The sequence below is a fragment of the Trifolium pratense genome, linkage group LG5 (assembly GCF_020283565.1).
Source record: "Trifolium pratense cultivar HEN17-A07 linkage group LG5, ARS_RC_1.1, whole genome shotgun sequence".
Taxonomy (NCBI): Eukaryota; Viridiplantae; Streptophyta; class Magnoliopsida; order Fabales; family Fabaceae; genus Trifolium; species Trifolium pratense.
Genome location: NC_060063.1, coordinates 8,596,711 through 8,609,154, shown reverse-complemented (window position 1 = coordinate 8,609,154; position 12,444 = coordinate 8,596,711). Strand labels below are relative to the sequence as shown.

The window sequence follows — 12,444 nt, the reverse complement described above, 5'->3', positions numbered from 1 at the left end:
CCGTTGGATAAGAGCGCTGGACTCTTCAGTCATGCTAACCATTTCATCATCTAACGGTTTCCTTTTCTTTGTAAGAAGTTCCTTTAAGAATTTGGCATAGCTTGGCATTTGTTCCAACGCCTCAACCAATGGTATAGCCATTTCAAGCTTGTTCAGCACCTTCATAAACTTCTTGAACTCCTTTTCTCGCTCTAAATTCTTTACCTTCTTTTTCCTAGGATAAGGCATCCTAGCATACGGCGATTCATCCACATGTTTACCTTTTTCAACCTTCTTTCTCTCTTTTCTTTTATCTCCCTCTGTTTTTCAACTTCTCCTTCTTCATCCTCACTAGCCTCTCCTTCCTTAGGCAGGTTTTCATTTTCGACTTCTCCCTCATTCCTCTCTTTTTCAACTACATCATCACCTTGTTTATTTTCAACCTCTCCCTCAATGACTTTCTTCTTCATAGGTTTCTTAACAGTTGGTCTTTCCGGAACCTCGCGACTCCTCAAGGTAATTCAGTTGCAAGTTTCATTTTTTGGATTGTCATGAGTATTTCCACCGAAACCTCCTTGATTTTGCAACATTGAAAACTGCCTTGAAAGTTGACCCATTTGTACCTCAAGATTCTTGATGGATGCTTCATGGTTCTTGTTTGAGGTCTCTTGACTTGACTTCATTGCTTCGAAATTGCTTTTGGTCATCATCATAAATTGATTAAGAGTCTCCTCCATTCTTGAGGGAGGTCTTTGTTGTTGTTGAGCTGCACCTTGAGCTTGCATGTTGTTTCCCCATCCAGAACCGTTATTATTGTTGGTATACGGTTTCCGGAAGTTAGCTAAGTATCTAGCTTCCTCTGAACCTTCGGGGAAACAACCGCCATTGGGATGGTCCTGCAAACAGAAATCACAACGCACATTATCAATTTTACCTACCAACGAAGTTTGAACTTGAGGACTGGACAGCAGTTTCATCATGGCTTCCAGTTGGCTCGTCATCAGCTTTTGTTGAGCCAAGAGAGCAGTTTGCGTGTCCAACTCCAATACTCCTCCTCTCTTCTTTGCACCTCTATCATTGGTGGCACGGTACTCATTTTGTGCCATACTCTCTACCAGCTCTCTTGCTTCAGCTTCATCCCTATTTTTCAAAGAACCACCATCTGATGCATCGAGTATCATGCGTGTTTGCGCCCTAAGACCTTGCGTAAACATCTGCATCTGATTGTAGCCGTCGAAACCATGGTTGGGACACCTCTTGAGACACACCTTAAATCTCTTCCAAGCATCATAAAGTGTTTCTCCATCAGCTTGCTCGAAATTACTAATCTCCGCTCTCCTTTCCAAGAACTTGTGAATGGGGAAGTAGCGGTCCAAAAATTTCCTCTCAAGTTGTCTCCATGTCTCGATGGTTCCAGCTGGTATTGTATCCAACTAATCTTTGGCACGTCCGGTGAGAGAATGTTTGAACAACCTTAGCCTTTTATCCGACTCGCTTACCCCCGGCGGGTCTGTATAGTCACAAGACTCATAAAAATGGGATAAGTGCAAGTTTGGACACTGAGATTCTGAACCGGAGTAGGGGTTTTCCTTTAATGCGGATAAGACTGTGTTCTTTATGTCAAAGGAAACCGGGTTTGCCGGCTGAAAACCCTGATTTGCCAAAGCATCATTATCTCTTCGCCCGTAGTCACCTAGAGTACGTCTTTGTGGTTGAGGAAGTGGTGGAACGTTGACCGGTGGATCCTGTTCTTGATCCATGTGAGCAAAATTCTGCAGTTGACACTTTGGTTCACCACTCGATGTAGCTTTTTCTCTTGAAGCTTGAGCTTCCCTTGCCGCTTTCCGATTAGCACGAGCTGTCTTTTCAATTTCTTGATCAAAATGCAGCTCGATAGGACCTGTCCTCCGCATGCACAAGGAAACAAACAAGTAAAACGCTCTCGACAGAAAAATATAAAAACAGAAAAATTACAGAAAACACAAAAAAAATAGACACTATTGCCTTGTCGAATCGATCGACAATCCCCGGCAACGGCGCCAAAAACTTGATGACTTAATTCGCAAGTGTACGAATATCGCCACGTAGTAATAAAAAGAGTATCGATCCACAGGGATTACGCGATTAAACAAGGAGATTCGTGTCTATAAACATGATGAAATGAACAAACATATTTGGGCGTTTAGTTGAGTAATTTGACGGTAAGAAAATGTGCTAGTTCAAATGGTAGAAAAGTGAGGTAGAATCATCGGAATCACCTAGTCTATAGTTAATCATATGCAATCTAACATATCATATGGAATCACTCAAGTATTCACAACTAGATCAACAATATGGTGAATCGCAATCTCTTGTCAAAATCCACCCTATCCGTTGTCGATACTCCTCCGATCTCTCGGATGTAAGCTACCTACAATGAAGTATTTGAAAACGCGTTGATCGTTCGCTACACTCTATGTTTCAATCTCTCGACCGAAAACACTCAAGTGCTTAATGCAATCAGTTCAGAAATTAAATCAATATTCTCATACGTGATTCAAATCTAAGTTCATTATAAAACTGACCAGGAATCATAAAGCATTAACCACAGAATTGCATTAGATGAATACTATTACAAGAGTAATTCCAGACAAATACATCAGATTACATAAGATCACTACATTCTAAGCTATCCTAGATCCTACCTCTATGAGAAGATCAGCTCCTCATAGTGCTTCGTTCAGCTCCGAGCTTCAACGCCATGGCTTTGAATTCCATTCAGTTGAGATGCTTAAAGCTATCCAGTGTGTTCCAGGATCCAAAAGGTATAATCGCTCCGAATCACATAATGCAGATGAACAGTAGCAGAAAATCGAACTCCTGAACCAGAAAAATTAAGTTTCTATATATAATAAACGCAACCACGCCGCGCGCCAGATCTACCATGCCGCGCGTGGTTGCAATCCTTAGAACTACGCCACGCGTGTAACGGCATCATGCGGCGCGTGGTCATATCAGAGGCCTCTGGTCTTCAACATCATCTCAATTACGCCGCGCGTGATGGCTTCACGCCCCCGGTGTAGTACAACTTAGCCATCACGTGGCGCGTCATCCTCCTCTCACGCCGCGCGTAGTAGAAAGCTGAAAAACCACCTCACTGGTCCAGTAATTACGCCGCACGTGGTAGGTCCCCTCGCCGCGCGTAATTGTAGCAGGTTTAGGTCCCCTCTGGTGCAGGTTCTACGCGGCGCGTGGTCCATCACGCCCCCAGCGTAGTTCAATTGGTATTTTCCTGCATATTTTCCTGCTTTCTTGACGAACAAGTAATCATGCTTCCGAGTAGATTTCTCTTGAATTTATTGCTTAAAACCTACTAAAATGAGTCTAATGTTCCTCAAATAGGCATGGATTATGATAGTGTGACGATACGTCATCAAAGTTCATCAACAACTTTCCATATATAATAGTTAATTAAAATTTTCATTGGCAAGAACTTATTCTTCATGTATAATAGTTAATTTAAATTTTGGCATTTGCAATAATTTATGTCTGTGTAAAATAGTTAAATTAAATTTTTAATCAACAATAGTTTCTTCCCCGTATATAATAATTACATTATTAAAAATTTTAAACACCAACAACTTGGTTTCTCGACTCGAGTATAATATTTATTTAAATTTTTATTAGTGACAACTTACCCGTGTATAATATTTATTTATTTAAACTTTTTATTAGTAAAACACATCGACACACCATATTCATGTTTTTTTTTTTATTTATTGGTAAAACGTTTTTTTTTTTTAATTTATTGTTTAATAATTGAGAGTGGGAAAGAAGAAAGAGAGAGAGAGAGAGAGAGAGAATGCTATGATAGATTATATTCACACAATATTTTTTGTACAAATCTTTTTTTTTATTAGAGTTTAATGAAGTGTGATGTGAGTGGTTGTACTTTGAAGTTGAATTTTGTAATAAAATTAATCAACCAAAGAGTTGTATCAATGCAGAAAGTTGGGGAATTGGATTAGGTGCATTTGACTTTTCCGTGCAGTCACTTTATAGCTGTCCGATAAATACGGAAAAAAAATACAGTTTTTAAATCATGATCGTCTTGTTTCAAAAAAAAAAATCATGATCGTTTGATCTTGATCGGACGGCTATAAAGTGACCGACTGCACGAAAAATTTGACTTCACGGAATCGGGTCCAAAAGTTGGTCTTAAACAATGTAAAAAGACAATGTTATAATGAGAAAAAAAAATGAGAGTTGTTTCGCAAGGACAATTTTATAATGGAACAAACCAAACTTGACCTTCGGGTCTATGAATATACAAAAAAAAATTCACACTTTTTTGTCCTTTGAAGTATTTCCTGTCATAAGTTTTTATCTGTACTTTTCATTCAAGTCGTGCATTTCATTCAAAATTTTAATTTTTTTTTTGCAGTCATGTTTAGTACATTATATGAATCTTTCTTGTTAACAAGAGATGAATTAAATATGGATTCTTTAGTTTTTTGCACATAAAAATTCATAAATAATTCATCTTATGTTAAAAAATTCTAAATTTTTATGGGAGATGTTCTTATAATATTATAAACTAGAATACAAAAAATTATTTAAAAATATGAAAGTATACAAGAGTTTGATTAAAAGTAGAGACCAAAAGTGAGAGAAAAATTTTCAAGGACTAAAAAGTGCAAAAAAAAAAAAAAAACTTTAGGCTTACATGTTGTTGGGTTTTTGTATGTTGACTACATTTTGCAAAAACAAGTTCTAGCCAGAATGCTACACAAGGATGTTGTAGCATGTGAGAGTACAACATTAATGTTGACCTGAAGCGCGCCTTATTTTTGTATCGTATCTTTGAAAGATTTGTTTCGATTATATGCTCATGCTTATTTGCCAAGCCTAGCCGCGCCTTGTTCTCTAAGTCTATGAAGGCGGTTTGTGTATTTTATTTAATCCAAAAATATAACTCAATATATTTTTTTAAGTGAATCAAATCTTTTATTTATTTGAAGAAAATCTTTGGGCTGGCCGCACTTTTCCGGTTGTGTTGTCTGAAGACCTAACTAGCGCAGCAAGACCATCTCAGGTTATAAATACATGAAGACTCAGACCTATTTTATTCATCTAAGCTGTGTTTTACTAAAGCGCGAGTTTTAGGGTTTAGAGTGTTCTTTGTTAATTGTGAGCCTTTCTTGTGTCACTTTGATGCAAGCTTAGGACTGAGTTTATTGAGTTGTAATTGTGAACTGCTCCTATGCTTTGAAGTATGGAGTTAGTTTGTGTGTGATTTACTCGAGAGATTTTAAGCGAGAGAAAATTCTAGTTTTCTAGGAGAGTGTCTCCACCGTTGGTTCGTATTGTGTTTGATAACAACGTTGTCTGTGTTGTTCGATTGGAGTGAGCAGAGGTTCTCATATCTAGGAGTTCCTAGGTAGAATTAGCACGGGTAGTAGCTAGGTGATAAATGAAAAAGGCATTAAATAAGCAACTTCTCTCCACTTTCTTCGATGATTACCGATAAGGAGACAAAAATGAATGGGCGCCACACCAATCTTTTCTGTCTTCTCTCTTTCTTGCATGCACCAAATAAGAGAAATGTCTTATTTCTCTTCTCTTTCTCTCTTTGTTATCTCTCTCATCTCTATTGCTATTGTACCAAACATACCACTAAATCTTGCAAATTAGAAAGACATCTGTGAATCATTTCAAAAGGGGAGTTCTCTTTCAAAAGGGGAGTTGGTATTCTATTTATGAGATAAGTGGCAGGTAAAACAACATAAGACCAAAAATATTAGGTAAGTGAGCTTGAACCAAAGTAGAGTTTAAATTTTAAGATAAGATTTAGATGTAGCATAATTCAATATAATCTAACTTCATCTCATACAAAATAGTGTAATTTACTCTCTCTTTATTCATCATCACACAATTTTTTTTATCATCACACAATTTCTACTAGCTGTAAAATATATCACTTCATAATATCTTTAGCAATAGGTAGTGCTTTACACATAGCCTTAAATGGGATCTTCTTTGGCATGGTAATTCCTTTGTCCTCCATCATATCAATTTTTTCCAAATTCTCAGTTTTCCATTCAAAGCATTGGATCAACAAGCCCACAGTAAGGCCCACCGTACGTTGGGCCAAATTTAATCCAGGACAAACCCTTCTTCCTAACCCAAATGCAATCAATTTGTTGATCTCCCCTTCTTTTTCAAATCTCTCGGGCTTAAAACTCAAAGCATCATCCCAAAGTGTTGGATCTCTATGAATGGCCCAAACATTAGTTAATATTATAGTATCTTTTGGAACATTGAACTCTCCAAGGGTAAAGTCCTCTGATGAATAATGTGGTAATAGTAATGGAGCTGGTGGATGCAATCTAAGTGTCTCGGAGAATATGTTTTGTAGATATGGAAGTTTTGATAAATCATGTTCATCTATTAATTTGTTTTTTCCAATTTGTGTGTCTAATTCTTCTTTTGCTTTGTTTAATACTTCTGGATGGTTTAATAATTCAGACATTATCCATTCTATTGTCACAGCTGACGTGTCTGTTCCCGCAAGAAGCATAGCCTACAATATATTTGATGAAACTATCAGAATTTAATTTAACAAAAAACACAAGCTTACATACTTGTGAATGATTCTTATGAAAATTATACATCTTATCTTTATTAATTGATGTTAAACTAAAAACTAGAAACATGAGAAGTAAAAGACACATATGATATAATAAGTAAATTACCTGAATAAGACCTTTGATTATGTGATTAGAATAATACTCAGGCTGGATTTCACCTAGCTTCAAAAGATTATCAATCATAGTATTTCCATCACTATTATGATTTCCACTGCGATGTTCCTCAATGAGTCCCTCCAAAAATGCATCAGCTCTTTTTGCAATCCTTTTGCATCTCTTTTCCAAATTATCAAGATCTAAAAATCTTAACAAAGGCAAAAAATCACCCTTATTATTAGCACCTAACAAAGACATTATCTCACTTATTATCTCCCTAAATTGTTTTGCTTCTTCAACATCTGTCACGTCTCCGTCATCTCCATAATACCTTTTCCCAGATATCATTCTCATCATAGAATTAAACGTCATCTCTGTTAGTCTCAGTCTCAGTTCCACCTTAGTGAAATCGTCGTCGTCACCTCCTCCAGAGGTGGAGGTGACGTCTTTGAGAAGCTTTTGTACAAGTCTGTTTGCTTCGTCAGTTCGAACTCCTAAAAAGGAGTTAAGACGATTGTTAGAGAGAACATCAAGAGTTGTTATACGACGTAGGTTACGCCAATGGTCTCCGTAAGAAGCTGAGCCTAAAGTGGTATAATCATAAAAGATATATTTTCCAGTTAGAAACTTTGGGCGGTTGGCTAAAATAATGTCGTTTTTGGTGAAGCATTCTTGAACTAAAGAAGGCGAAGAGACAACAACAACTAGACGTGAACCGAACCAAAGTGAAATTAAGTCGCCGTATTTTTGTGTTAAGGTTGTGATGGTACGGTGGAGAGGGTGTTTTAGGAGGTGGAGGTTGCCAATTATAGGGATTGTTGGTGGACCTGGTGGAAGGTTTTTAAGCCTTCTTGATTGAATTTGGAGTATAATTTTTATGGTTATGATGAAGGTTAGAGAGAGGAGTGAGTAATAGAATAAGGGTGACATTGTTTTAACACTATTATTTCTTCTTTTGTTTTTGTATTGAAGATTTCAAGAGTTGCATGTCAATATATAAGCATTTAGGAGTAGGTTGAATTTGAAACGTCGTTATGTGACGTTGTCCTTGCATTGCATGTCACAAGCATCATATACTTTTGTTAGGTACATAAATATACCTTTCGGCAATAATGAAAGGAAAGGTTGCCGGCATCTAACGTACATTTGTCTTTACCACGTCAACTTGTTTTGTTTTGAATAAAATTACTAGTATTATTAATAGACGTGCTATCCACCACTCTTTTGGATTTGGATTTTGGACTATAATAATTTAATGGCTAAATCGGATATTTATGGGTATTAAATTAACGTTATAAATTGATTTTTTAATTAATTAATGTTATAAATCGATTTATTAACCTCAATTATATTTGTAATATTGATCATTTTTATTTGGTAGTTTTTCTAAAAGAATGTTAATTTTATATCTAATCTAAAAATGGTGTCTAAACTCGTAATCATATTCCTTAGCATAGCTAATAATATATTACTCATAAATAAATCATTTATGCCACAGTTTTTAGATAGATGGCAGTGACAGTCAAACCCTGATACAGGTTACACTGTCCGGGGAGCTTATCAGCTTTTGACTACTCTTGATTCGGTTACTATGGATGATGCGGAGCACCTCATTTGGCATTCTCAGGTTCCATTAATGGTTTCTTTATTTGCGTGGCGTTTATTGCGTGACAGGTTGCCCACAAAGTCAAACCTGGTTTCTCGAGGCATTTTATCTTCTGCAGCACATTTATGCACTTCTGGATGTGGGGAGGCTGAGTCGGCTCATCACTTATTCATCTCTTGCAGTTTTTTTGGTTCTCTTTGGGCTTTAGTTTGCACTTGGATTGGCATTCCATCGACGAGTTCTACTACTATCCGGGATCACTTCGTTTAGTTCACTTATTCAACTGGTGGATCTCGAGCACGTCGGACTTTTTTGCAACTTATTTGGCTCGCTAGTGTGTGGGTTATATGGACAAAAAGAAACCACAAATTGTTTAGAGCCTCAACTAGTACTATTCATCAGTTGTTGGACAAGATCAAGCTTTTTTCCTATAGGTGGCTGAAAACGACTAGTGTTACTTTAGTTTCAAACTAGCATAGTTGGTGGTCTAGTCCCTTGTTACGTATGAGCCTTGTATGATTTTGATTGTTGTTTTTCTTTCTATGTTTCGTTGTAAACTTTGGTAGTCTATCTTGGTACACCTTGTGCTGAGGAGGCTGTTTTTTCAGTTAATATATATCTCATTTTGCTTTGTTAAAAAAAAAAATCATTTATGCATACATATAATGAATAATAAAAAATAAAGTTAATTTTTTTTGAAAAAAAAACTAACGAAACGGACCAATATGAAAAATAAAATTAAAGGTAAGAAACCAATTTATAACATTGATTAGTTAAGAGACTATTATAAAAGTTATTTAATGGGCCAATTGTCCAATTTAGCCTAATTTTTTTTTTTTTTTGTCAGGTAGCCTAGTGGCTTGAAATTCCACCTTTAAAGATGGATAAGTGGAGTGTCCAGGGTTCGAACCCTGGCTCCTGCATATAAAATGCTGATGTCCCAACCAATTGAGTTAAGCTCATGGGGACAATTTAGCCTAATTTAATCTAATTAAAAAATAATACTGGCCAACATGGTAAGAATAAAATGCTAAGATGTCTCCTGAGAAAATTATTTTAACAGAACAAAAGTTTTGAATTTAGACTACACTTTTTTTTTTTTTATCAATTTAGACTACACTTTATTTTATTTTATTTTTGTTATCAATTTAGACTACACTTTATATGTGCACACATAAAAACGTTATTTTTTACTAAGGGCAAGAAATACACGAATGTGTATTTTGTTCTTTTTATTGGAAATGGAATAAACGTGTTTTTTTTTTAACTAAAGCAAAATCAGTGAAACTTCCATCCGTGGATAACACAATTCACACTTGGATGGTAAGTGGTTAACAGCATAAATGATGATGATAAACTTTGTATTGTAGGCTAAGTGGTTTTGATTACATTTACAATCTTGTTTGTATAATTGTATTGTTGTGGAGTGGTTCATTATTTTAATTTTTTAAGAACAACTTATATTATTTCATTATTATATTATAATAAAGGAGTAATACAAAGAGGTAACATATCAAAAATATAGCGACTAAAAAATAACCACTTAATAACAAGCGTATGAGTAACGGTATTCGTTTATCGCTTTATAAATTTAACCACAAATGTTGAATTTAACATCAGAATATTTTTATACTACAAAGCAGTATATTTCCCTACCTTCCAATAGGTTCCAGCTAATTCAAAGCAGCATATTTCCCTATTTTCCAGTGGTTCATTATTTTTGGATTGTATGTTTTGGCATATATTTTTCCACCAGATATAAAATAAAATATTTATTTGTATAAACTATGTTCTAATGCGGCAAAGTGCAAACGCAGTTCGTCCGTTTTTTACTCATCTTGTTTCATAATACTTGGCATTTTTCATAAACTTAACTATGGAGTACATTCTATCGTGGAGAAGTAATCTATCGAATACGAATTTTATAAAATTTATCGTTAGATTAAAAGTTTATATCATATAAATTATCCAGAAAAAAATTTAGAAAAATTAAAAATTATTTAATATGTTATTGAGACACATCAAAATTTACGATATTTAATAAACCGTTAATCTTGAGGGGTCTCAATAACATATCAAATGATTTTCAATTTTTCTAAATTTTTCTATAGGTGATCTATATGATATAAACGTTCAATCCAACGGTGAATTTTAAAAAATTCGTATTCGTTATAATGTTATTCATGACCGATCTACCATGGACTACTTGATAAAGTGACCCAAATTAGAATTTACCTGAAGTATATATACTCCCTCCGTCTCAAAATAATTGTCTTTTAAGGTTTTTACACATAAGAGTCTTTTAAATTAATAGAACTTTGTATTGAACTTTGTTTTGCTTAGAAATGAAATATATGTGTATTTTTTTTAAAGAGAAATATATGGATATTATTATGTTTTGGCTCAAAAAATCGGCAAAACAAATGCGCGAATACTTCAAAAAAAAATGCGCGAATACTTCAAAACATGTGGATAACCGTACAAATATCATCTTTTACTAGTAAAAGGAAGGTTGAGTTGCTCACAAGCAAGTATTGTGATGATGTGGCACTCTATAAGAAAAGTTTACAATCTTTATTAATTTTTTTTCATATTTCATATAATAGAGTTACTCTAATAATAAATAATAAACAATAATAATATATTAAAAAAAAAACTAACACAATTTATTGTTGTTGAATTGAGACAAAAATGAATTGCAAGCAATGAAAGGTGGAATGATGCATCATGTTATTGTTTTAATTGCATTGCAATATATTATTAAAATATATATTGTATGTTACAATTCCATATTAATGCAATTGAAAACAAAGAATTCTTGGAGACACTAATATTGAATATGTAAATTTAGCTAATTATCAAACACAAACTCTATATAAAGTTAACCCAAAAGCTAATTATCACCATCACCATATCAGGAAGTCTACCTTCTATGTTTTAACAAAATTTTAATTTATCTATCTCATGGCAAAAACTCTATGGTTTCTTTGTCTAACATCTCCATGAGAAAAAGTTATGCATCTTCACCTTCCATATCTTAAAGTTACACATTATAGTGTCTTTTGAATTGATTTAAAAACTATTGTGTGCATATATATATATATATATATAGTTACATCATAAGTATATTGGTTTTTGTCCTTGGTAGGTGATGGTGTCTAACCTCTTAGAATATCAGGTATGTCTACATGTGATTGATTAAGAAATTAATATACATATATGTGATAGTTGACTATTAATATGTTTGTAAATTGGAATTTTTTTATTTCTCTGAGTTTAGAACATCTCTAATCATTTTTTATATTTCTTTTTTAGGTTGAATATTTTTTTAAATATCAACCGGTATTTTGTTCGATGATTAATTAAACTTTGAGTTGAATCGATTAATATGAAGATTTTTTAAGCCAAATGGCATGAATACCCTACATCCATGGAACCATTTTGTAGTGTGTGGAAATGGATTGACAGGAGTCGGTTTTGATGCAATAAATGATCTGAGCCGTTTGATAAAACTCAAATGGCTTAAATTTAAAAAGCAAATCAAATAGCTTAGATTTAAAAGTAGTTTTAAGTTTTTAAAAATTAAAATTTTGATTTAAAATTTAAACGGTTCAATCTTGATTAAGTGGTGTTAATTTCACGGAAGAGCTATGCTATTTAGTGCGAATAAATCAACGCGAACATATCACGAACAGCTTGTTATGGCTTATTTTTTAATCTTTTTTATCATTAACTATGTGTTTTCATTCCTCTCCTTGCTCTCCACTTAATACATCCACAAAAAGTCAGAAACAACTCTACTACTCCTACTTTTTTTTAACCATCATTATCCTGATCATTGGACCTCTAATCTGGTATTCATCCACAAAAAGTCAGAAACAACTCTACTACTCCTACTTTTTTTTTAACCATCATTATCCGAATCATTGGACCTCTAATCTGGTTCGGGAATCAGTTCTGACATTAAGTTGTTTCAACTCCTTTCCGATCATAGTTGCATGAGATCGAACCGTGTTTCTATTGGGGAGTCCGCGGGAGCTTGGGAGAAACAATGAGTCAATGCTCCAGGACCACAAGAGAGGTAGACGCCACATCCCAACCCAAAACCTTAAGTTATTAGGTTAATGGGTCACC

The 12,444-nt window shown here is 34.5% G+C and overlaps 2 protein-coding genes across 2 annotated transcripts; both read right to left on the bottom strand.

The window, feature by feature from the left end:
• Nucleotides 1–500: 500 nt before the first annotated feature.
• On the bottom strand, nucleotides 501–1,892 carry LOC123885985. Its single transcript, XM_045935325.1, has 2 exons — nucleotides 1,479–1,892; nucleotides 501–1,412 (listed from the first exon to the last, which is right to left on the bottom strand). Exons 1-2 carry the CDS (start codon nucleotides 1,890–1,892, stop codon nucleotides 501–503), a joined length of 1,326 nt encoding a protein of 441 aa, XP_045791281.1.
• Nucleotides 1,893–5,807: 3,915 nt separating this feature from the next.
• LOC123884134 (isoflavone 3'-hydroxylase-like) lies at nucleotides 5,808–7,876 on the bottom strand. The gene is made up of 2 exons (XM_045933147.1): nucleotides 6,714–7,876; nucleotides 5,808–6,541 (listed from the first exon to the last, which is right to left on the bottom strand). Exons 1-2 carry the CDS (start codon nucleotides 7,632–7,634, stop codon nucleotides 5,936–5,938), a joined length of 1,527 nt encoding a protein of 508 aa, XP_045789103.1. The 5' UTR covers nucleotides 7,635–7,876; the 3' UTR covers nucleotides 5,808–5,935.
• Nucleotides 7,877–12,444: the final 4,568 nt, after the last annotated feature.

Coding starts and splice junctions, on each gene's coding strand:
- LOC123884134 (XM_045933147.1), bottom strand. CDS start 7,634: ATGTCACCCTTATTCTATTACTCACTCCTCTCTCTAACCTTCATCATA. Junction 6,542..6,713: donor TAATCAAAGGTCTTATTCAG/GTAATTTACTTA, acceptor AATATATTGTAG/GCTATGCTTCTTGCGGGAAC.
- LOC123885985 (XM_045935325.1), bottom strand. CDS start 1,892: ATGCGGAGGACAGGTCCTATCGAGCTGCATTTTGATCAAGAAATTGAA. Junction 1,413..1,478: donor ACTATACAGACCCGCCGGGG/GTAAGCGAGTCG, acceptor GCCAAAGATTAG/TTGGATACAATACCAGCTGG.